This window comes from Taudactylus pleione, unplaced genomic scaffold (genome assembly GCF_031769625.1).
Source record: "Taudactylus pleione unplaced genomic scaffold, aTauple2 ptg000652l, whole genome shotgun sequence".
NCBI classification, from domain to species: domain Eukaryota; kingdom Metazoa; phylum Chordata; class Amphibia; order Anura; family Myobatrachidae; genus Taudactylus; species Taudactylus pleione.
The window spans coordinates 3177501-3203919 of NW_028285054.1; the positions used below are offsets into that span (position 1 = coordinate 3177501).

Sequence of the window (26419 nt, forward strand, 5' to 3'; positions counted from 1 at the left end):
GTATAAACTTGTCATGTTAAGATCGTGATGCAAAACTGGCTAAAGGGGGGTATCCACATTTAACCAAGCGATTGCACGATAACGATGTCGTAATCATGCAAATCGGGCAGGTTTCGGTCGGAAACAGCCAGCGATGCGCGTGCCCACTGGTCAACCTGACGATCCCGTCAGGTTCAGCATGTGCAGGGATGATGGATGTCCCTATCTAGGCACATCACTAGACATAGAAGCACGATTGCAATGTCGTCATTGTGCTCTCGTTTGAATGTCACTATGTGGATACGCGGCTTAACAGTTTCATTGTCGATGTTTTTCTGCTATCATTTGAATGCTGAGTGGATGGTCAATTCAAACTTTTTTTTTTTTTTCACATTTTCATTTATATTTTTTTATGTGTAAGGTCTTCTGCAACACTCATCTTCAACATCCTCACGACAGTCCCTAAATCTTTTGTGCCGCTTAAACATACTTGTACGTGACACACAATCTGCCCCGTAAGCCTGTGTTAGCATAAGGAAAGATTTGGTGGGCGTTTTATTGAATCTAACTAAAAATGTGAAGTTAACACGTTGCTCTGCTCCTGCATAAGATGCATATGAAAAACACAAACTTCTTCAAACGCTGTGTGACTGCAAACTATCGGTGCGAGAGGGGTGAAACTTACGAAACCGTTTTGGATTAGTCTAAGGTCAATGTACCCCCACTTCCTTTTTACATATATTCTTGTTATTTAATATCCACACCTCGTATATTGGTGTTTCCGTGTATTTGTCCATTTTCTATATCTGGGCAAAGTCTCGGCTGCCTGATTTAAGTGTATCGCAAGCTTCACGGCATTACCTCCGGGCTGACTGGAGATGCATTATAAATACAGAAAGTCTCTTCAATACATATTTACTTTATAAATATATTGAAGAGTTTCTGTATTCAGAATAAGGAAATGTGTATGGTAGTTATACAACACTGAGAAATTGAGACATTTAGTCACATAGTATGGGGGGGTCGTTACATGGTTGACATTAATGCTGTTGGGAACAAACTAAACACTGACCGTAATCACAGTTCGTTATCAAAAAGTAATGTTCTCCTTCCCTCTCATCTCAGAACTATTTTCTACATGAGTTACAGGTGCAGGCTACAGTGTTATATGAAATAGAAAAAAAAAATTATATATACATTGTTTACCTTCTGACCCAATTTTATGCAAGTCCTGCTTTCCCCAGTGTCCAGCCTCACAAAGCAACAATAATATTTTGACAACTGTACAAAAACTATTGAGCATTTTTGTTAGATTGAATGCAAAGTTCTAACATTTACTCTTAAATAACATAGTGATTGCTCTCTTTAAACCCAATATAAATAAACACATAGTATTTTTCATATAAATTTATTTCTGTAAACAATAAAAGTATAAAAAGAATTACAAAGTATTGCATAGATTATTTTCTCACCTTTTTAGCCAAGATATATAGATATATATTACACGTTGCAGAACTATCATAGTCCAAACTTTTTTTTGTCTTGGATGCCAAGTGTGAAGAAGCTGCAAGCCCTTAATATACCAGGGACAGTGAAAGTATTTAGGTTTTTATTACACAATTCAACATCTCAGGTAAGATCATAACTACTTGGAAAAAGGAAACCAGGCTTCTCTAAGGACCTACTTTCACTTCACCTTTTTCCTGGAAAGTTATGAGGAAAAAACAAAAAAAACCTCTTGTACACATCATCTGTAAAGCATCAACTATTTTCAAGAAGCCTCAGATCATTTTTTATTTTATATATATACACACAAGTTCCTTTGGGAGATGTTACCATTAAAAAAAAAATGCTATATTCCTTTAAATATAAGATTTCCTATAATCAATGTACAAAAATAAAAACTATTATTTCTCGATCACGGATTGGAATTGCCGTTTGTACAGATCCATTGTGTCTCTGCAAGAACCCTGCACAGCAGGCAGTCTCACCTGGTGATTTTATTACTATCTATTGATCATACAGCTACCGACTGAACAATACTAATGAATTGGATGGTACGATCCAGTGACTCCTGAAGTGAGAAAGCTGCAGCACATTACACTGGCATTGCAGTGTGGCTAAAGGTGGGTAGCCTGACTGGCATAATAAGCGCCAGGTGCTAACTCTCCCATCCATCCAGTGGCTCTTTTGCTGCACATTGAAAAGTGAGACAAAGGGAGAAAAGTTACTAATATAATAATTTCAATTGTAAAATTCAACACTCCTGTGCAAAATTGCTAACATTTTTAAAAAATAAATAAAAATCATTATTATTGTGTGGGTGAAGGGGCTTTGAAAAAAACAAATAATCTTTCACAGCTGTACTACTGTGTGTTTTAGCTGTATAGTGGGAGGCTCCTGGCATCTGCTCGCTCATGGGGGACCTGGCACTGACTAAATTATTAGTCCAAAACCCTTTGCGTGGAAAGACGTCCTTCACCGCACATTCAAATCCTGCGAAGTAACAGTCTGTATGCACCACTTGCATGAAGGGCTGCCCAGAATTCAACCTGCATCGTGTTGCTTGACCAGAACTGTTGTAGCCGCGCTGGTGACAGCTTCAAAGCTGCCAGATAGAGCCGCTACAGAATGCAACTATAACTTTTTAAAGCCCCCTTTACCTACACTTTAAAATAACTTTTTTTTTTTTTTCTTTTTAATGCTGCATTTAATCTTACAAATTATTATTATGGTAGAGAACTTTTTTTCATATCAGCAAAGAATCTCTTGGGAATAGATAGGGGAACAGAAGTAGACCGTAATTAATGCATTTAACAGAAAAAGAAAGACCGATATAGGTGTAGCTGCAAAGCACCTGTGACCATGTCACAAAACCACCCCATCATATTACACTTACACATGCCGCAAGCCAGCCTACATTCTGACTTTCTTTTACCCGATTGGTTACTAAAATAAATACATCTGTTACAAGTGCCACTATATATCCCATTATTATGGATCATGATTTTGTCAGTTTGCCTTAGTGCTCTATGAATTAGCAATCACAGAGATCAACTAATGCAGGTTTACTTAACCTGTATCAAACCAGGTGAGGCAGAGGCAGCTATTTGTGTGGAGCCAAGTAAAACAACAAGCCCTAGAATGACTTCACCTGACAAGATGAATAGAAAGTCCCATGTGTCCTAAGCCTGACGTTGGACATCAAATCCACATCCATTTCTTTGAAGTGTCCCTGACCCCTACAGACAGTGCTGGCAGCCAATGTATGGGCTGAACCAATATGGATGAGAATCTGGCCAGTCCATTTGTCAGTAATTTGACATAATTGAAGCATAAAGCGCCTCTTTTCAGTGATGTCGCATACACCCAACATTTCAGATCCGGGAATACTGGCAGGGGGCACACCCTCAGGAGTGAAGCTCTAGGCTGCCCCTTAGCCACCAACTATTCAATGAAACTCTGAGGATTATCGGTGAGTGCGAGATTCATTCCAACTGTCCCACCTAGGGAGAGAGTCCTCCTATCGGGACATTTGTGAGGTATGATGTTGCTTGTTCCTAAAGAATTGAAAGACTGAATACTGGTTCAGCCCACAAAATGGCCCCCTCTGCCGTAAATTAAAGGTACCCTTTAACATACCTTTGTTTACTTTGTAGGAGGTGCAAACAGTAAGAAGAGAGTCCTTTTCCTTCCTAAAATTTCCACTTTCCCAACTCTCGTTTTTGAAGGGGAAAAAAAAAAAATACAACCGTACAAAGGATTTTAAAAAAATTGTACATGGCGCCAGTCATTTTTCTGCCGATCGCACATAAACTAAAGATGAGAGAAGCAGCAACTCAGGAGGTTTGTTTAAAAGGATTAAGTTTACGTTCCTCAGGCCATCGTAGTGCATCCAGTATCCGTCGATCTGGAAGGCTGCGGAGTAATGGTGCTCGTCTTTGTTGAAAAGGGTGGCGCCTTCCAGCAGGTATCTGAAAGCAGAGCATGCCAACGGGTCACAGGACATGTTTTAGCCAATGAGAAGTGTGCAGACCTCTTGCAACGGAGTCAGCTATTTTGTGGCCTGGACCTATATTTATTAACTTAACTATTTGTTAAAATGTACATAGTGCCTGAGTACTCCATAGTACTTGACAACTGGGAACAAAAACATAGTAATAAAACAAGACAGACAAAAGAACTTACAACCTACTGAAAAACAGGACTATATTTATGTGAATGCAGCCTATCAATTCACTTTCCTGATGACATCACCCAGAACAAGTGAGATCATCTATATGTTTGTGTGTCAGTGATGTCATTAGCTTCCTGTGCTAAGTGTTGGTAACAAGTACAGTACACTTAACTGTTCTGTACTTGGCAGTAAAATGTTTTATGTCATGCAGGACAAGTACATGTTTCCATGTTCCATTCTACATACTAATTGTAGGCATCACTGAGCTTTTGAGTGCTCTTGAGGTCCTGTAATGTCAGCAATTAGCAGTAATTTCCGTGATGGAGAAATTCTCCAGATGTACTTATCTTGCACAATGTGTCCATTTCCTATAAAACTGGCAAAGCGGGTTCTGGGGAAGAATCTGGTGGTGGTGGGCATGGTAACAAAACTTGTGGAGGTCTGTGAGACTCTGTAGAAGGTGCATACAGAGAAACATCCACGCAGCGACCGTTTCAATTAATAATAAAATGTGAATGTTTTCTCCAATGAGAAAAGAGGGGTCTAGCTTTTAGGAACAAGAGAAAGCAGCCTATCCATACACTAGGTACAGTGACACGAATGAGAAAGCAGCCTATCCATTCACTAGGAACCAGGGACATCACTGAAAATGCCTCCTATCCATTCACTAGGAACCAGGGACATCACTGAAAATGCCTCCTATCCATTCACTAGGAACCAGTGACATCACTGAAAATGCCTCCTATCCATTCACTTGGAACCAGTGACATTACTGAGAATGCAGCCTAACCATTCACTAGGAACCAGTGACATCACTGAGAATGCAGCCTAGCCATTCACTAGGAACCAGTGACATCACTGAGAATGCAGCCTAGCCATTCACTAGGACCCAGTGACATCACTGAGAATGCAACTATCCATTCACTAGGACCCAGTGACATCACTGAGAATGCAGCCTAGCCATTCACTAGGACCCAGTGACATCACTGAGAATGCAGCCTAGCCATTCACAAGGAACCAGTGACATCACTGAGAATGCAGCTATCCATTTACTAGGAACCAGTGACATCATTGAGAATGCAGCCTATCCAGTCACTAGGAACCAGTGACATCACTGAGAATGCAGCCTATCCAATCACACCTCACAGTACACTCACAAAATAAATGTATCAGTCTGTTTTTCTTTATTGACTGAGCATAAGATCATTAGGAAAGTTAAAATGCTATAGAAATAATTGTATTCTATTAATTATATACTGTTAGGTCAAAAGTTTGCATTTGAAAGCATATCCACTTTTTCAGTCACATCTTATATAATCCAGCTTTGGCGATACTTCCAATTAATATCCTGTCCAATATATGCATTTATCTGTTTCCATCTGCCTTTTCTTTACAACTCATTTTACACTCTCCTTTAAATGTCTCGGGTATCCTGACTTCCGCTGACTTGGTTTATATGTGCCATACGGTAACTTGTACTAACTCCATTGCTTTTACGTTTATCCTCCCATGTTTTATTTCTTTATTAAGGACTTTATATTATCCACTATTATCTATGTTGTATACAATCCCAAACTGTGTATACAATTGTAATAGGAAGGTATGCAACGCCAACTGTGATCCTAGTTGGCATTATGTCTTCAGTGTTTGCCTCTTTTTATATTACTGCAAGTCAGTAAACATGTAAGTTATTATTGCTAAGCAGGACAGAATTTACCATCTTCATGTGACTATTATTAAACTGGTATGTGCCCTCCTGCAATCTTTACTGAACATATTACCATACCTTTTTGTCCATGGACACAATATCTAGCCATGTGAAGGGGGAGAGCCTCTTTAATTATATATGGGTACCACCAAGACACCCGGAAACAAACATATGACTCTTGTTTAACTAAAATATCCCAGCATGCACACTGCCTGGCAGTGTCTGCTGGCCCTTGTAGTACAACTACAGACCCTCCAACATGACCCCTTCCACCAGGTACAAAATGCTCTGCTCCTGGACTTCTCTCTTAATTGATGATTGCAGCCACCTGTGGTAAAACACCTGTCTCATCTATTCACTAGCTCAACACAGGTGTCTGCAAACATTAATTAGGAGGAAAGTCCAGGAGCAGAGTGTTTTGTACCAGATGGAAGGGGTAATGTTGGAGGGTAGGCAGCTATAGTCGGAGGAACCTCAAGTAGTCTCCGTGTATCTTAGTACTGGGCTTATGATCAGTTTGTACTTACTTATGATCGGATAAATCCAAGTTATATGGTACATAAGCCAGGTCTTCTGACTTCCATTGTTCCATGTTTAAGATAACAAATGGCGGAGCTCCATGACAGAAAATTCTCTGAGAAAATTCTCTCAAGCAGCCACACCTAGAAGAGACAGAAAAGTCTCACCTATCATGGTAGCACATACATCCACACCTATATACTGTATATACCTATATATAGCACCTACAGTGGCGTCACCATCCAGTGCTGGGATCACCTACCCGGTCTCTTCACACACTTCAATCCTGGAGCTGAACAGCTCATCCACCGCCATCTGAATGAGGTCTCCGTGTGGTATGTCATGAGGGGGGCTGAAATGATAAACAGGCATAGAGTATATTCTGTAACTCAGCGTATACTCATACACACTTTCCATAAGTATTTAGAGAGTTTATATAAATGAACAGAATGGGAATGGAGATCGGGTGCAGTAAAATCCGTCGACGTTTGGAATGTCAACGATTTGCATTGGCGACGTGAGTATCCTTAATCCTTACCACAGCCGAAATCCAACATTGTGAAAAAACAGACGTGACGAATGTCGACATTCTGTGAATCTCGACATTATAAACGTATACTGGGAGATTAATTTGTACTACTACTATGTGGCATTACTGTTATAATGTGTAAGGGGCATTACTGTGTGGCATAATGTATAAGGGGCACTACTACTGCATGGCATAATGTGTATAATGGGCTTTGTGTGGCATAACATGAATGGGCTCTGTGTGGGGGAAAATGTATGGGATTTATTTACCTGTGGGGAGGGCCCTTTTAAGATCTTTACGCCCTTGCATGCAAACACAGAGGGCTGACTAATATATATGGCCACTTTAAAAAGGACTTAAGCTGGGTACACACTAGACGATATGTCGTCTGATCATGCGGATCAGAGAGACATATCGGCTACATCGTCTAGTGTGTACCCATGATATCCGTGCTCCCGCGGTTCATTATCAACATCCCCCTTCGGCCCTACAGAATGCAGCATGGCACGTCCCTTCCCCCATCAGACCCGGCATCGGCAAGTGTGTATGGACTTGCCGCATGCCAGGTCCCGTCGCCCGTGACATCGGTACACATAGTCTGATGTGTACCCAGCTTAACTCTGGATTCAATATGAACTTGCAAGAGTCATAACGTTTGCTCAGACTGAAATTAAAAGGATACATTTGTAGCTTTCACACAGGTTTTTGTCAGACTGCCAATTTCCACTGGAGCCAGCCCTGGAACCTGTGTAATTTAAGAGTGTTCCCATTTTTAGGGATTGTGTGACAGTGTATGGCCCTGACGAAGGTCAAACCTAGGCAAAAACCTAATCCTGGGCAAACTACACCACCATGCCAAATTTGGTGGAGCTAGGTCCAAAACTCTGGCTGTGCATAAAGGACAAACAGACAGACACGCTATCTCGCTTATTACATAGATTATAGGAACATGTGTTTGCATGTTTTGTTTGATATGTTATATATAATCAGTGCTTGACATTATTGAATGCCACTCCAAACAAGCCAATACTTTGTTTCTTAGAACTAATTCTGCCAAAAAAATAAAATAAATAAATAAATATATATATATATATATAAATTATTTTTTATTTTTTTCACTGTGAATTGGATGGGAATATTTTTTTTGAACTGGGGTAATACTAACTTACTTGATTAGAATAGTTTGCATGTGGCTCTCCTGAGCACGGATCGGACACTGTGAATTGGAGCAGTAACTCTCCTGCATTGTGGCCATCAGGTGCTCCAGATTTCTAGTGAAATTTTCATGCTCGTTGCCAAACAAGTCAATCTCCAGAGAGGCTTTGTGTATCCCTGACTTGTACTGACGCTTCTCCATCTTGTCCCATATCCACAGCAACTTTACCGACGTGAAACTGTAGGTGTCCATGAGATGGAGGAAGTAATCGACGAACTCCCGACCCAGGTAGTGAGACAGTTCCCGGGGGAACGTGTTATTCTCCCGTAGGATGACATAGAGCAGCATTAAAAACCCGTCAATGGTACACGTGTTTTTCAGCGTTATCTCAACATAGAGAGGCATACAAGATACCGCTTTACGGCCAGCTTTAATGGTGAACACGCCGCCCCATGGGAGCACCGGCCTCCAGAAAGAGCGGTCGTGGTCAGAGTTGTTTTTGATGGATGCTTTGATCTCTTGAAACAATGTCTTCATCCTGTAGAGAGAACATACTGTCAGTAGAGTATTCCCATTAATCAATTATAGCCTGGCACATATTGCATTCCAACAGTTTAATTACAATTATAGGGCAGCTACTACCTATACTTATAAAGTATTCTTATACGTTTCTGTATCAAGACTAAAAACATGCCTAGTAAACAGTGAATATTTGCAAATGACAAAATGACCTAAAGTAAAGCAAAAACCAGCCAATGCCAACATCAGTCTGCACGGCTACAATGTGGAGGGACACACAAGTCTGCCTTTTTCAATACAATTTAACAAGAACCTGCTGAGAGTGATTTTCCCTGAAGATATTTACAATAAAAGCAAAGTAAACTTTTTTTTTTTTACAATCTTTAAGAAGTTTTCCCACTTAAAACTAGGGATGTGCAGGCTCGGATAGGTTCGAATTTGCACTCAGAGTTCAGATTTTTCCCTCCAAAAAACGGGACTCAGAAAGAGGCAAAACGTCATCTTGCATGGACAAACATCATTATTCCTGGACTTTGTCCAGGAATAATGATGTTTGTCCATGCAAGACTCAGCATGCAAATTCGAACCTATCCGAGCCTGCACATCCCTACTTAAAACCAACTTTGTGAAATTTAGGGGTAAATTTACTAAGCTCCGAGTTTGTGTGAGTTTGCAATCTCACATGAGTTTAGGCATGTTTTTCATCTCGCAAATTTACTAAAGACAAAGTCGAGTGAGTTTGGAAGTGAGTTCTGTCTTTTCACTGTTAAAACTCATGTGAGATTGCAAACTCGAAAAACTCACCATCGGCCAAAATAGGTAATTACTTTACATGAGAAAGAAGCAACTCGCAAATTTACTAAGAATCGTGAACTACGCATAGGTGAGGGGAGTACGGATTTTATTTTTTATAGGTACCCCTATGGATTACTTTGGATAATAGGTGAGTATGTGTGAGTGTGCATGTATGTTATAATAAAATTTTACTTTCATGGTGTATGCTGTGTTTTTTTTCGTATTGCTTTGATTGTGGAACTACAAGTACCAGCGGCCCCTTTATGCCCCACATGCTGGTATTTGTGGTTCTCCAAATACCAGTATGCGGGAGAGGCTTGCTTGTATGTGTAGTTCCACAACTAAAGACAATATTTAACCATTGATTTTACACTACACACTAACACTATCAACCCGGCACCCACCGCCCTAGGGCCGGGGATAGCCCCGGCTCCCAGCCGAGGACAGGGGTGCCCTGGAGGGGGGACCCCTTTATTGGGGGGGGCTCCCAGCTCCTCAGGAATCCCCGGCCTGGACTGACTAGCGGTCGGGGCTGATGCTGCGGCTGGGGGGCCCGGTGAAAGGGCTCCCCTGGCTGTGGCATCAGTCCCCCGCTAGAAAGGGTCTGAAGCTAGTATTAAATATACGGGGGACCTCACACCATTTTTTTCTCCGTATATACAAAACTAGGTCTGGCTCTTCTGCCTGGTGCTGGTTCTTAAATTACGGTGGAACCCTACTCATTTTTTCCCCGTAATTTTAGGAACCAGGACTGGCTGGCAAGTCTGGAGCTGGTTATGCTTTTTTTGGGGGGGGGGACCCTATGTCATTATTTATCTAACATTTAGCACTTTTTTACAGGTTCAATACACAAGCAGCATTCACATATTTCATTGATATGTGCAGGCTGCTTGCTTGGGTGAGTTTTGCAGAGAGAAAACACTGCAATCTCGAGTAAGTAATCTCATCTAAACTCTCTTCTAGGCTCGCAATTTGGGGGGAAAAAAACTTGATCTGCTTCACCATCGACAAAACTCACTTTCAGCTAAACTCACTTCTTAGTACATTTGCGAGTTTTAAAAGGTAAATCTCTCCCGAGTTTTGGTGAAGTAAAGTGAGTTTAAAAACTAAAAAACTCGACCAAACTCGATTCTTAGTAAATTCACCCCTTAGTATGTTGTGGATTGTAAGCGCTTTTTGACAGGGCCATCTTTATCTTCTGTGTCATGTCACTGTATGTAATTTGTTTGGATCAGAAGTTTAGAACCCCAAGGTACAATGCTGGAGTGTAATGGTGCATACACACGGTCAGATTTTGTTAAAGATATGAACGATAACGATTGTAAAAATTGTTAAATCGTTCATATCGTTGACATGTAGTTCATGCATCGAGCAACGATGCGTGTTCCTGTCTGTCAGATACCGATATCTGACATCGACTGTGTTTGCAGACAGATTTGGACGACTTCATTAATTTTAATACTGTCAGAAATCGTTCATAGTTATCGTTCAACGCTAATGATGATCTGACAAATCTGACCGTGTGTATGCACCATAAGTCTGCACTTTATCTAATACACCTGGGCAATCTGTCCAGCGCCAGTTATATTGGGAATGTCTTATATTATATTTTTTCTTAGGCATCACATAAGAGATAAAACGATGTGCAGAGTATTACTGGGGTATATAGTATATACAGATGTGTCCACATACATCTTACTACTTTGCGCGTTAAACAGTCCTTCTAGTTGCGCCATGTAGGGGCATGACATGGTAGTGCCGAGCGTCTTTTTGTGCAACTTTTGACCTTCAAATGCATCTTATTTGCACCCTAACGGTCCAGGTTTTAAGGCTATTCATGTTTGTGCACAGATGGTATAATAAAACTGACTGAGGTACTAATAAAGTCACCTAGGCTTTAGCATGGATACCTTAAAACCTACAGTGTTCAGGTGCCCTGAGGACCGACTTTGGGAACCACTGGCCAACATTGCCCCAAATGCTTCTGAACCAAACATAAATCCTCATCTGCTCTTATCAAGATTATAAACAAATTGTAGTAAATGACTACTATCTGCTTTTATCCAATCCTAACAATACAGATGTGTCCACATACATGTTACCTCCGTGCGCTACAAGTCACGTTACACACAACGCATGAGCGCCATGCGACTTGTTGGCACTGAGCTTCTTTTCCTGCAAATTTTGACCTTCAAATGTGTCTTATTTGCAAAGCGATGTGAATAGGACGCACATCAGCTTCTGCTTTTTAAAATGATAATTGGCATGCCTATATTCTGTGTGCAGCTGCGGGTGTATCTACATGCAAAATGCTATGCTATGTTACAGTGTCAAAGCCGATGGCACTGTAATGCAGCATTTCACATGTAGATGCACCCGCAGTCGCATACAGAATATAGGCATGCCACTTATTTTAATCAACAGAAGCTGCCTGTGTGTCCTATTTGCATCAAGTTGGGAATAAGACACATTAGAAGGTAAAAAGTTACACGAAAAGACGCTCAGCGCTACCGTTGAGAAGTTGTGAATAATGAGGTGACTGGTTGTCTACAAGTGATGATATGTACAGAAAACAGGACGATCTTCTGTATATAGGAATTAATATTTTTGCTTTCAATGGTGTATAGACAGTTATCAGAACGGAAAGTATTCACAGAGCTTCAGTTTTTCCACATTTCGTTATGTTATAGCCTTATTCCAAAATGGAATAAATTCATTTTTGTCCTCAAAATTCTACACACAATACCCCATAATGACAACATGTTAAAAGTTTTTTTGAGATTTTTGCAAATTTAATGAAAAAAAAAAAAAAACTAAGAAATCACACGTACGTAAGTATTCACAACCTTTACTCAATACTTTGTTGATGCACCTTTGGCAGCAATTACAGCCTCAAGTCTTTTTGAATATGATGGCACAAGCTTGGCACACCTATCTTTGGGCAGTTTCGCCCATTCCTCTTTGCAGCACCTCTTAAGCTCCATCAGGTTGGATGGGAAGCATCGGTGCACATCCATTTATAGATCTCTCCAGAGATGTTAAATCGGATTTAAGTCTGGGCTCTGGCTGGGCCACTCAAGGACATTCACACAGTTGTCCTGAAGCCACTCCTTTGATATCTTGGCTGTGTGCTTAGGGTCGTTGTCCTGAAAGATGAACCATCGCCCCAGTCTGAGGTCAAGAGCGCTCTGGAGCAGGTTTTCATCCAGGATGTCTCTTTACATGCTGCATTCATCTTTCCCTCTTATCCTGACTAGTCTCCCAGTTCCTGCCGCTGAAAAACATCCCCACAGCATGATGCTGCCACCACCATGCTTCACTGTAGGGATGATATTGGCCTGGTGATGAGCGGTGCACGGTTTTCTCCAAACATAACGCCTGGCATTCACGCCAAAGAGTTCAATCTTTGTCTCATCAGACCAGAGTTCTTCAGGTGCATTTTGGCAAACTCCAAGTGGGCTGCCATATGATTTTTACTAAGGAGTGGCTGCTGTCTGGCTACTCTAATATACAGGCCTGATTGGTGGATTGCTGCAGAGATGGTTGTCCTTCTGGAAGGTTCTCCTCTCTCCACAGAGGAATGCTGTCTGACAGAGTGACCATCTGTTTCTTGGTCACCTCCCTGACTAGGGCCCTTCTCACACGATCGCTCAGGTTTAGACGGCCGGCCAACTCTAAGAAGAGTCCTGGTGGTTCCGAACTTCTTCCATTTACGGATGATGGAGGCCACTGTGCTCATGGGACCTTCAAAGCAGCAGATATTTTTCTGGACCCTTCCCCAGATTTGTGCCTCGAGACAATCCTGTCTCAGAGGTCTACAGACAATACCTTGGACTTCATGCTTGGTTTGTGCTCTGACATGCACTGTCAAGTTTGGGACCTTATATAGACAGGTGTATGCCTTTCAAAATCATGTCCAATCAACTGAATTTACCACAGTTGGACTCCAATTAAGCTGTAGGAACATCTCAAGGATGATCAGTGGAAACAGGATGCACCTGAGCTCAATTTTGAGCTTCATGGCAAAGGCTGTGAATACTTATGTACATGTGATTTCTTAGTGGGGGGTTTTGTATTAAATTTGCAAAAATCTAAAAAGAACTTTTTACACGTTGTCATTAAGGGGTATTTTGTGTAGAATTTTGAGGACAAAAATCAAATTTATTCAATTTTGGAATAAGGCTGTAACACAACAAAATGTGGAAAAAGTGACGCGTTGTGAATGCTTTCCGGATGCACTGAGTGGAAGAGAGTGAATAGGTAGGAAAATAATGTGTATATTGGGGAAACAAGGCAATGTGTAAAAGGCAATTCTCTCTCTCTCTCTCTCGTAGGTGTATAAAATATACAAAGGGGCAATCAACAAGGAAGAAAGACGATTCAGCAGTGGGTGGTCAGATGTAGTGTTCACTCTAGCACCCTGCACCTGTCATAACCCATGCAATTCCTTTTTCTTGCCTGGGGCATCAATCTCTGCTCTGGTGCTTCTACCAAACACTGGTCTGTATGTCAGCAATTTGTTGCATCAGCTAAGTGTAGAAAAAGAAGCATCAGAGCAGAGAGCGACACCCCAGGCAGGAAAGAGGAACTGCAGTGGCAGGGTGCTAGAATGAACACTAAAATCGGTATGTAATGCCGCCGGATCAAATACCGGCAGCCCGGCGTGTCGAAATCCTGACAGGGAAAGGTAAGTAACCTAACCTTCCCCTCCCTCCCCCCCACCCCTAACCCTACTTTAGGGGCGTCTGACCCTAACCTCCCCCCCGGGGTTGCCTAAACCTAACCCCCCCCCCCTCCCCGCGCCCTAAACCTATCCCCTGCCGGGGGGAGTCAACCCCCTCTCCCCTAGCCTAACCCTAACCATTCCTGGGGGGGGGGGGGGGGTGACTAACTCTAAGTCGGATCCCCGGGCTAAGTGTTCTACTTACTCGTCAGAGGACGATCGGGATGGCGCGGGTTCAGTCTTCCGGCGTTCCTTGTCGGGCAGGATGAGTTGGGATTTAGACGGGCGGCATCGCGTCCGCCGGTCTATTAACTACATCCCACACTAAGACGTACACTGAGAAATTTTACACAGTATATAAGGGGTGATCAGCTGCAAATTTGAGAAGTTAAGCAGTATAATAGGTAGAGTTAAGTAGTGTACAAGGGGTGATGACCTGTATAATATGGGGCGTGTACGATAGTGTTTACTGGCTTTCCAATGACAGCTTGGATCAGCTGATCTGTGCACGCGGATCAGGTGTGACATAGGGAATACTAAAGCTGCCCAGACACCATGATTATCTTTCCAACCATCCAACTAGTTGTCTTGTTGGAAGGAAAAGCCGGTAATGTAAGGGGAGAAAATTACATTCAACCATTTGCTCCTAAACGCCAGAAAACAGACAAAAACAGTTGTTCTGACAAATTGGTAAAATCAAATGGATTTAACCAATTTGTCTGAACGACCACTTTTATCCTTTTTCCAGTGTTTGAAAGCAAATGGCCGATTGTCATTTGCTCCCATACATTACCTGATATTCGTTCCAACCAGTCAACTAGTTGGATGGTTGGACAGATAATCTAAAGCTAACTACACACCTGAACAAACCGGCAATCTTAAAATGGGAAGATATGATGTAATAATATATTGTGCTCGCGTACACACTGCATGATCCACAGTATGACAGAATGATATATCTTTACAGTATTAAAGTTAGCGAACCGCATCATACATTCCTTCTGGTGTGCAGCACATTAGATGGGAGGATGCGACTACACTATTCAGGAGGAACAGCTATATAATGGATGAGTGGAGGAGGGTATCCAGGGGAGGAATAGCTATATAATGGATGAGTGGAGGAGGGTATCCAGGGGAGGAATAGCTATATAATGGATGAGTGGAGGAGGGTATCCAGGGGAGGAATAGCTATGTAATGGATGAGTGGAGGAGGGTATCCAGGGGAGGAACGGCTATATAATGGATGAGTGGAGGAGGGTATCCAGGGGAGGAATAGCTATATAACAGATGAGAAATAGGAGGGTATCCAGGGGAGGAATGGCTATGTAATGGATGAGTGGAGCAGGGTATCCAGGGGAGGAACGGTTATATAATGGATGAGTGGAGGAGAGTATCCAGGGGAGGAATAGCTATATAATGGATGAGTGGAGGAGGGTATCCAGGGGAGGAACGGCTATGTAATGGATGAGTGGAGCAGGGTATCAGGGGAGGAACGGCTATATAATGGATGAGTGGAGGAGGGTATCCAGGGGAGGAACGGCTATATAATGGATGAGTGGAGCAGGGTATCCAGGGGAGGAACGGTTATATAATGGATGAGTGGAGGAGGGTATCCAGGGGAGGAACGGCTATATAATGGAGGAGTGGAGGAGGGTATCCAGGGGAGGAACGGCTATATAATGGATGAGTGGAGGAGGGTATCCAGGGGAGGAACGGCTATATAATGAATGAGTGGAGGAGGGTATCCAGGGGAGGAACAGCTATATAATACATGAGAAAAAGGAGGGTATCCAGGGGAGGAACGGCTATATAATGGATGAGTGGAGGAGGGTATCCAGGGGAGGAATAGCTATATAATGAATGAGTGGAGGAGGGTATCCAGGGGAGGAACAGCTATATAATAGATGAAAAAAAGGAGGGTATCCAGGGGAGGAACGGCTATATAATGGATGAGTGGAGGAGGGTATCCAGGGGAGGAACGGCTATATAATGGATGAGTGGAGGAGGGTATCCAGGGGAGGAACGGCTATATAATGGATGAGTGGAGCAGGGTATCCAGGGGAAGAACAGCTATATAATACATGAGAAAAAGGAGGGTATCCAGGGGAGGAACGGCTATATAATGGATGAGTGGAGGAGGGTATCCAGGGGAGGAATAGCTATATAATGAATGAGTGGAGGAGGGTATCCAGGGGAGGAACAGCTATATAATAGATGAAAAAAAGGAGGGTATCCAGGGGAGGAACGGCTATATAATGGATGAGTGGAGGAGGGTATCCAGGGGAGGAACGGCTATATAATGGATGAGTGGAGGAGGGTATCCAGGGGAGGAACGGCTATATAATGGATGAGTGGAGCAGGGTATCCAGGGGAAGAACGGCTATATAATGGATGAGTGGAGGAGGGTATCCAGGGGAGGAACGGCTATATAATGGATGAGTGGAGGAGGGTATCCAGGGGAGGAACGGCTATATAATGGATGAGTGGAGGAGGGTATCCAGGGGAGGAACGGCTATATAATGAATGAGTGGAGGAGGAACAGCTATATAATGAATGAGTGGAGCAGGGTATCCAGGGGAGGAACGGTTATATAATGGATGAGTGGAGGAGGGTATCCAGGGGAGGAACGGCTATATAATGGATGAGTGGAGGAGGGTATCCAGGGGAGGAACGGTTATATAATGGATGAGTGGAGGAGGGTATCCAGGGGAGGAACGGCTATATAATGGATGAGTGGAGGAGGGTATCCAGGGGAGGAACGGCTATATAATGGATGAGTGGAGGAGGGTATCCAGGGGAGGAACGGCTATATAATGGATGAGTGGAGGAGGGTATCCAGGGGAGGAACGGCTATATAATGGATGAGTGGAGGAGGGTATCCAGGGGAGGAACGGCTATATAATGAATGAGTGGAGGAGGAACAGCTATATAATGAATGAGTGGAGCAGGGTATACAAAGGAGGAATGGCTGCATAACGAATCAGCGGAGAAGAGTATCCTGGGAAGAGACAGCTATATAATGACGGAGTGGAGCAGGGGTGCTAAGCAGGTTATAGAGCATTTAGCTGATCTCCCACCTGCTCTTATTTCAGAGACTGCCCCAATGTCGGCAGGAAGTTTGGAGCTATGTCCCAGCTGGTGGGTGAGTAAATAAATGTAAAACATACTGGCATGTAAGGGCTGGTTAGCATTACAGCCTCACAGAACTGGGTTCCTGGGTTAGATATGCACCTAGGCCTAACTGTGTGGAGTCTGTATGTTCTCCCCGTTCTTGTGCTGGTTTCCTCTGGGTGTTCCGGTTTCCTCCCACAATCCAAAAACCATACAGCAAGTTAATTGGATTCTGAAAAAAAAGTAACCCTAATGTATATGTGTGTGTACATGGAGTGGGGTGGGGTATAGACTGAAAGCTCCACTGGGGCAGGCACTGATGTGATTGCCAAGTCTCTGTTTATGTGTGGTAATAAATATGTAACTGCTAATAAATATGTGACGGCTCTGTATGTACTATGTAATAACCTCTCGCTGCCAGTAATCGCCTACATAACCCAGCGCTATGCAGAGTCACAGGGGGCGTGGTGGGTGGGGGGTGTCTCACCCGCTGGCGGAGCTCGTACTCAGCCAAGGAGGGGACTCGCGGGGCCCCAGGGGGCGGCTCCGGCCAGCTCCGACATGGATCCAGCTGCTCGTCCACACGGGCGGCCTCTGCCCAGCTGCGTGCGACAACAACAACACCCGTGACGTCGGCGCGTCACAGCCGTGCGTTCCACGCTGGTACTATGGGCATCACGCAGGTATGGGCACGCCGGCGCCGTAACGTAGCACGCAACTACGGGCAGGACGCGGCTATGGGCACGCCGGTGTCTTGACGCAGCACGTTACGTTGTACGGGCGTGCTGGGCGGAGTGGCTCTCTCTGACGGCGCGTGTTATTAGCGCCTTACCGCCGCTGATAGAGCCCCGGATTGTAAAAGCGCTCGTGGTGTGACTGGGACGTTGGTGACGCGTGTGTGTGCCGCGGAGGAGGCCCGGGCTCTGTAGCCGGTATGTGGGCTGCCTACCCTGCGTGTTGCGCTGTGTGACTCGCGAGGCCAGTATACCCCCTAGGCCGCTGTACCTCAAAATTCTCCCAGGCCTCTCCTCTCCCCTCCCAGCTGCAGGGCCCCGTAGGTCTGTCCCCTCCCAGCTGCAGGGCCCCGTAGGTCTGTCCCCTCCCAGCTGCAGGGCCCCGTAGGTCTGTCCCCTCCCAGCTGCTGGGCCATGTAGTTGCCACTAATAATATAGTACACAGTGTATACTGAAACATAATTTTAGTTCCTTTTTAACATCTCTTCCCCTGACCACCCCCCCTCTCCTCTAATCTACAGGAATATACTGTAAAGATGGCGGATGTGAAGCAAGATTCCAGTAACTTGCCGAAAGAGAGAGACAAAAATGCCGTGGCTGAGGTGCCACCATCCAATACAGACATCCTGGAAGTGACGGCCATGGAGCAGTCTCCGGAACAGGACGCAGTCGGTGGGGTGGAGGAGGCTGCTGAGCCCCCAGAGCCGCCTCTTCCTTCCGAGTTTGAAAAATACTGGAAGGTGGTGGAAGCGAATCCCGAGGAGTTCAGCACCTGGACGTACCTGCTGCATTATGTGGAACTAGAGGTTAGTAGCAGGACACGCGGGCTCAGCAGTCTGGGGCAGTGTCTGCTTGTATGGTAGTTTTCCCCTGTATGTTCCCTCCTGATTTACATCCACTACACTCTTGTTTCTTGCTGCACTGCCTTTAGATGTTTATGGTACCAGTGAAGTGGTTTTACAAACTTCACCATATGTTGGTTTAGACATTCTTCTCATGTCCAAATAAGTCGTTAAATATTATGCTCTTGAGATGTAGTAAATTATATAAGTGAAGCCTTGTCATTTAAAGGAACGTTCTATTGTTTTTCAGTAGAGCTGATCTGTAAATTCTCATACCAGAGAGATCTAAAGGTTACTGTTTTGTTTTTGTTTTTTTTTTGAATATTAAAACATTTGTCATTACAAAATATAAAAAGTAAAAATAAAATTGCCATCCTAGTATGGTACTTTCCTGAGTCAGTTGCTGGGTAGACTCCAGTTTCTAGGTGGCAGAACTCTCCAACATAACTGGCTCCCACCTCTTTCTAGATGTCGTCCTCTCCCTTTTCATAGGAGGTGGATATTGTGCTCTGAGCTTCAGCATTTCCCACTTCGCTGCTCCCTCAGTCCCCTGGTTTACATCCTAAGTGCTTTCCTTGCTGTCTCCACCTAGATTAAGGGGAAGAGTATTTAATATGACCACTGTAGCTTCCTGTCCATCCTCTGATCACTGCAGTGACCTTGGGGAAAGGGAGAGCTGGTACACACTATAGGCCGTATTCAGTTAAAAGCGAAAAGTCAGTTTCAGCGATAATTACATTTTTCCCGTGTTCAGTTTCGGCGTCTTTTCGCCGGTACGATAACTCAATGCAATGTAATAGGCAAAAAAGTTTCGCCTATGAATACCTTGTGGAAAAAGGTGCAGAATTGGGTTTTTGGGGTGCAATGTTTGGGGACCCCCCTGAGGCTAACTGCGTCAAAATAATGCGCAAAAAAAAAACCCACAAAGGACTCCCCAAAAAAGCACTTTGAAAAAAAGGGGAAAAAAAATCAAAGTGGGAGTTCAAATTCAAAAACTAGCGAAATAGCCTTTGGGGGGGCCTGGAAGTATGGGGAGGTATATTTTTGATTGCAGGTGTTTGCTGAAGGTGCGTTTTTGGTGCTTTTTAATGCTTGACTTTAGCAACTTTTAAATATGTTTGTACCCATTTTCATGTACCCTGAATTTGATGCGAATACTTAATTTCCCCCAAAAAAGTTAAAAAATGCTGTTCTTCACCACTTGCTGAAAGACACTAAATAGCGCCTATTGAGACCATTTAAAAACCCCAAATACCTTTAGCAGGGCCATTTGGAGGTACCCATAGGGATCCCCCATGTCAGTACAACTTTTAGGAGGTATCGGGCTGATTTTCCCAAAACTGACAGAACTTTTTGCCGATTTCCTTTTCGCCGGGTCCCGTTTTCGCACATTTGTAATTGAATACGGGGATATGCGGGGGCGCGCGCAATACTTTTTCGCTGGCAAAACCGCAGATGACTGCGAAAAGTCTGCGGTTTTCGCTTCTAATTGAATATGCCCCTATGTCACATATTAGAGTATTTGTAGTCTGCCCTTTCTCACAGAGAAACTAGATGTTAAGATAGAACACCTATAATGGACACTCTGGTATCTCGTCTTTAAAGAAACCACAATACCTCTCCTGGAACAGTGTCATTAGACAAAAGATTTGAAGGATTTTTCTCCATCTCTGTATTGGCCATAACTAGTATAGGGCAACTCATGTATATTGCTGCCAGATATGGATCTCACTGCTCTTCATTCCAAAAGTTTAAAGGTGAGAACCTAGGCAAACCCAGCTGTGTTCCACTGGGATGTACACTTCAACCCTGGGCAGCAGATAATGTCTCTAGTAATCTTGTCCACTTTTTTTTTTCTTAAATGTGAAGGACCTCTTTGAGCCTGAGCTGAACAGTATCATTAAGGCCTAGTTGGAGTAATCTCTGGTATATAAGAATTCCTTCAAGCCCTCTGTGGGTGAAGTAAGTGATGACTCTGTGATTGGGCAACGCCTATTCCTCTTGGACCCCATGAGCTTATGGTTAGCGGGGACTCCTTCTGCTACTCTGCAACTACTGATTGTGGTCTGTCTGAGCCCATTGTTTCAACATTGTGAAACGTTATATTGGGCAGTTCTTGAACAACCACACAAGATTTTTTTTTTTTTTTTTGTTGATGGTGTCCTGACCTGAGAACATACAGGCCTACTGGGTTACATCAAAATATTTTTTTGGACTTTAGGTCACCTGTCTGATCCCAGGGTCAGCGTAGGGGCCGCAATTTTTACTCCATCCCCTTTCTGGCTCGCTAGATGTAACTCCTTCCTTCCCTTCCCCTTGAGGTCTTCAGCTAGTTGCTCCAGTATGAGTTAATCAAAATTAGCTTCTGTCAATGAAATTGTAAGATTCTGAACGTTGGACTCGGGCACATATGTACATATCCCATAGGGAAGAGCTCCGAATATTCCTTTGGTTGCTTTTCACCGGGCAATCTTTGATACTTCAATTTGGTGGCTTCCCAGCTTTGTGGGCTCCCCTGAGTTCATGGTGTCTATACTGTTCATTCTGTATTACAAAGGAGGCCATATTTGGTGGTGTTCTAGTGAAGGCCTGATCTGTCTCCCAGAGGGATAGACACCATGTGGGTAAAGCTTTCTCTCCTAACTGTAGGGAGACCATTCTTGATTTTTGTTTGGCTGATGATCTTGCATTGGAAAGCAAGGAAAACACTGTTGTATCATAGTGTATAGGTATTTCAATTCTTCTCTATAGAACATAACGTATGTAACTTACACGTGGAAATAGCTCTGTCATAAAGTGTACCTATTGTGCTGATCTATTGTAATGTGTACTTCTAGAAGCATATGAACCATAAATGTTGCTATTATCCTGGCCTAGGTGATATATGGCTCTCCAGCTTTTATGCAACTGCAGCAATCGCACTGACAGGGCAGGCTTGCCTACATCTGAGATAAACCGTATAAATATGTTTCATTTGTTTCTTTAAAGTGGACCAAAACACATGGCAGATTATAATCGTCAAAAACCAAGGCTTCAAGGTTGTATGTATGTGTATATTTCTTTAAATATACAATATATCTATTTAATAGTATTTGGTATAACACCACATGACCACCACTTTGTTTCTTTATCTAGAATCACATTTATGCTGCCCGGAGAGTGTTTGACATGTTTCTCGCTCATTACCCGTATTGTTACGGCTACTGGAAGAAATACGCGGACCTGGAGAAGCGAAACAATAACATCATGGAGGCGGATGAGGTAATTTGATGTTCTGTAGACCTTAGACGCAGAAGACTGGACGGTATACGGTTAGGATACCGGCGGCCGCAATACCGACCGCCGGCTTCCCAACTCCAGTCCCGGCTAGGGTTAAATGACAGGTGTCTGAAATCTAGACGCCTGACATTACCCCTACGCCGGGAGACCTGCACCCGGCATCCCGATCGAAGCGGGGGGGGGGGGGGGAGGGGAGGGGAGGGTTTAGGGCTCCCAGGGAGGACTTAGGGTTAGGCACCCCCCCCAGGGAACTTAGGTTTAGGCAGCAGGTAAGTGGGGGGTTAGGTTTAGGCACTTAGAGGGGGGATTACGGTTAGGCACTTGGGTGGGGGGGTTAGGGTTAGGCACACACCCCCCCCCCCCCCCCCCGGGGGACTTGGGTTTAGGCAGTGGGTAAGTGGGGGGGTTAGGTTTAGGCACTTGGGGGGAGGTTTGGGTTAGGCACCCCTAAGGGAGGTTTAGGGGGTTAGGTTAGTTCTTACCTGGGGACGATGGGGATTTCCAGGGCTGCCGCTGCCGGGATCTCTTCCTCTGCTGGCCATGCGGCCGGCGGTATTACATACCGATTCCGACTGGACATTGGTTAGCTCGGACACTACTGATGAGGCCCCTGTGTAGCATTAAAAAGCAGGATTATTACGGCATTTGTCACGAACTGTGACATTTGTGCTAATATCTCCTTTCTTTGTTGGCAGGTACATTAAATCTCCACAATGTCAATCTGTGCAGTGCAAGCCTCTGTTACACTGCAGCTTTACATGTAGGGCAGGTCTTTTTCTGTCATTCGTTGTGTGGTGGCTTTAGTTGTAATTCTGCTGGTTACATTTTGTTACTTTGTTATGAATTTGTGGTCAGCAGCTGTGAACGCAATTTCTAATGGGTCTGTGCCTTATGGTCTGTACCCCAAAGCCAGCCCTCAGCTCCTGCTAAGACTACATCTGCGCACTGAAGATCCAAGATACTGCGAGTGGAGCTCAGAACATAAGCCATGTTCTATCCAACCTCCACTTCAATGGTAATGGCAGATTTTCAATGAAATTCCAAATACTTAGCATTTGTAAGGTTGACCGGCTACAAGTTCTTCATTTGGAACAAATGTATCATCCTCCTTGGTCTATTTTTTTTTTTTTTTCCCCCCCTTTCTCTTTTGTGTAGGTGTATCGTAGAGGAATTCAGGCTATTACGTTAAGTGTTGATCTGTGGATACATTATATTCAGTTCTTAAAAGAGACATTGGATCCTGCTGACCCAGAGACCTGTAACACTGTGAGAGGGTGAGTTACTATTGTATACGTATGTACACGCCACAGTTGGAGGTCTTATACAACATTACACCTGTCCGGACAGTTATAAGAAACCCAATCCGCTGACATCAGGGGTAGGAGGGGGTGGGTGCTGTGTGTATCTATACTCTGTCTCCCCCCCTCTAAACCAGCAGAGCAGGAAGGTTCTCTCTTGATTCAGTTAAAGTGAGACACTACAAAAGTCTGTTTATCCAGTGATTGCTAGGTATGGGGTTTAACACTGCAGAGGAGTTTCTCAATTTAAATATGGAAAATCAAGATGTTTCCAAAGGTGAACATATGTTTAGCACCCGTTGTGGTGTGTTTTTTTTTTTTGTTTTTTTTTTTGTTTTTTTTTGTTTGTTTTAGAGGATTAGTTTTGCCCTTCTGGATGTCCGAAAAGCTGTAAGACCATTTTTAAGTTAATAGCTGGTTTTTGCTAGTCCTACAGCCTAATTATTGGCTTCACTCATTGTATGCAGTATATTGGCAGGCTTTGGCAATATTCCTGAGAATGCTTAAACTTCCTCATACCTCAGTGATGTTCCATGTCCTTAGAGAATTGAGAGTAGAGTTGGTTAGATTAAGTTAATGATTTGTAAGCATCAGGAGAATACCATTAATGGTTTATGGGCCCCTTGTGGCATGTGCGCGGGCCGCTGTCTGACACCTGACCTCCGCTGTTTAGTCGGTAAAATGGCGTCAGACAATCAATGCTTGGTAACTGTCTCTGGCTATCCCTAATTGATGGGTTGCAATGCTATGAATTTAGCTTTCACTCATGTAGTGACCAACTGGGTACATCTGTGCGAACTTCTGCAATATACAAGTGTCAACTGATTATAGTGCACTTTCTATATTCTAACTAACATCGTTGTGTATATTAGTTCTCTGGGTGTATAAGTCAGGGCATACAGCATTAACAATCCATAAGTAGCCAGAACGCTACATCTATAGAAACCTTTCATGTATCACCTTCAAATAGTCCCATTAAATCCAAGCGTTTAATTTAAAATGTGAAGTTTATTGAATGATATGTAAAATATAACTTGTCTGTAATCTCCTTCTGTGACAGGTTTGGGTTTGTAAATCCACTTCATTGTGGCTAAAGCTGTGTCTTTATATTTGATGGCACGAACACAAAACACTGTTTGCAATGTGCTTTAGGCCTTTTAGATCTCTGGACACATGTATAATTAAATGCCTTTCTGTCTTTCAGAACCTTTGAGCATGCCATTATGTCAGCAGGTTTAGACTTTCGTTCAGACAAGCTATGGGAAATGTATATAACCTATGAAACCGAGCAAGGAAATCTAAGTGGGGTCACGTCTATTTACAGCCGTTTGCTGGGGATTCCTACACATCTTTACGCTTCCCATTTTCATAAGTAAGTTGAATTGAATACAGCATAGCTATGAAGCAGCTGCTGTACTTTCGCTGTTTGTATGATCTACGCGGTGTTCATTCTATGTCCGGCGCTGGATAGTAGGAAGGGTACTCTAGCGTGGCCACGAGATCAGGCGGCATGTCTTTAAGACGCTCCTCCTTTTCATCACTTTTGGGGGTGTGCCCAGCACTTACAGACAAGCTCTCCCTTCTCTGTGAATAGATGCGTACTGCATCCATTCACTGGCAGTGAGCGCTGCACCACAATTTTTCCCACCAGCTGGATACCGCAATTTCGGGCAGGGCGCCCCGCTAAAGCAGCCTAGCAGGAACGCCATCTACCTGAGTTAATTAAGGGATTCTACTTGAAAGTTGAGGTAGGGTAGAGTGTCCAGGAATTATCTTGTTTGAGAGGATGGTGTATTTTGAAGAAGCTACATCAAACATTTTTAATGTTTGTTTAAACAGTTAGATTTTACAACCAGAAAACAGGAGAGATGCAATAATTACCAGTTGTTGAACGCTATCCAGCAAATGAAGACACATGGCATGAATGAATAATGTGACTTTTTTTGGATTTCATAGGGTCCACAGGGATACCATGGGGTATGTAGTTGGAGTAATCCATTGCACCAAACAGCTACAGCTTTCAAGCTCCCAGCATCACAGGACCTCTTCCCTATATACCCAGCCACAGGCATTCAGTATTTTCTGTTAGGTGCATCTGGATACTTGCTGAGCACCAATTATAACTGCATAGACAGTACCAGGCTTATTTTTTTTATTTTTTATTTTTTTTACTGGGTTGAGCAATACTAAGTATCTGGGGGATGCTTGTATGGCAACTCCGACCTCCGCTGATTCCGAAACACCAGTAACTCTTTATGCCCTGGGGATTTTGGCGGGTCAGTGAAGCTTGGCTAGCAGCGGTGTTTGGGCCCTAACTGCAATCGGAACCAAGGAAACAAAATGAGACCCTTTGTCAATGTGATGGGGGGGAGTGTCTTTAAGACGTGCCCCCTATTTCAAGACTCTCGGGGGCCGAGCCTGGCACTTATGGGCATGCTGGGCTGCCCTCAAGCTCTCCCCTCTCTGTGAATCGATGTGTGCGGCATCTATTCACCAGTGGTAATCGATGCGTTGCAATTTTTCCCACCCTCTGGACACTGCAGGTGGGGATGGCACTCGGCAGGTTGTTTCCCTAGCCTAGCAGGAATGCTATGATCAGTCTCTTAGAATGAAGAGTATTGCCAACCACTCTGTTTCATGTTTCAGGGACATTTTCTGTTGGGGACAGCCCATAAGGATTCAGTCACACCATGTCAATGTGGTAAGGTACATTAACAGTCATGGAGGAAGAACTTTTGGGGCACTCACCCTAATAGAAATAATTTAAAACAATGTTCATTAATACAGTATAAAATGCATCACGTCAAGTGAGGTGAATAGAAGCAAAACACAAACCTATAAAAAAAGAACCAAAATGGTATTAAGGCTGGGTACACCCCTAAACGATATCCGCCTGATTTGCTGAAATCAGGCATATTGTGCAGTGTGTATGCCCGATTTGCGCTCATGCGATATCATGTGATTGGCCATGCTGCGAGGCTAATCACACAATAGTGCATGTGAAACTGTACGTATTAATGAAGGATGTGTGTAAGTGTATCCCTCACTAT

General features: G+C 43.6%; 2 protein-coding genes across 7 annotated transcripts in view; one reads left to right on the forward strand and one right to left on the reverse strand.

The window, feature by feature from the left end:
- Positions 1–1401: 1401 nt before the first annotated feature.
- Positions 1402–17839, reverse strand: DORIP1 (dopamine receptor interacting protein 1). 4 transcript variants are annotated; one of them, XR_015872022.1, is made up of 6 exons: positions 17704–17782; positions 8082–8606; positions 6646–6735; positions 6392–6526; positions 3622–3953; positions 1402–2172 (listed from the first exon to the last, which is right to left on the reverse strand). XR_015872022.1 is itself a non-coding variant. In XM_088455334.1 (5 exons), the coding sequence occupies exons 2-5, from the start codon at positions 8603–8605 to the stop codon at positions 3770–3772; spliced, it is 933 nt and encodes a 310-aa protein (XP_088311460.1). In that variant the 5' UTR covers position 8606; positions 17704–17839; the 3' UTR covers positions 1402–3769. The 4 variants fall into 4 exon arrangements, 3 of the variants coding, with proteins under 3 accessions (XP_088311460.1, XP_088311458.1, XP_088311459.1); XM_088455334.1 differs by having other exon boundaries at positions 1402–3953; positions 17704–17839; XM_088455332.1 differs by lacking the exon at positions 17704–17782 and adding an exon at positions 14311–14829 and having other exon boundaries at positions 1402–3953.
- Positions 17840–17973: 134 nt separating this feature from the next.
- Positions 17974–26419, forward strand: part of PRPF39 (pre-mRNA processing factor 39) — a 31097-nt gene continuing 22651 nt past the window's right edge. The window contains exons 1-5 of one of the 3 annotated variants that reach the window (XM_088455343.1): positions 17974–18148; positions 18472–18756; positions 21928–22053; positions 23227–23345; positions 24574–24741. In XM_088455343.1, the coding sequence (XP_088311469.1) occupies positions 18487–18756; positions 21928–22053; positions 23227–23345; positions 24574–24741 (683 nt within the window). In that variant the 5' untranslated portion in view covers positions 17974–18148; positions 18472–18486. Of the gene's footprint in view, positions 18149–18471; positions 18757–21780; positions 21838–21927; positions 22054–22490; positions 23087–23226; positions 23346–24573; positions 24742–26419 lie in introns of those variants that run through there. The other 2 variants (XM_088455344.1, XM_088455345.1) reach the window with 2 other exon arrangements.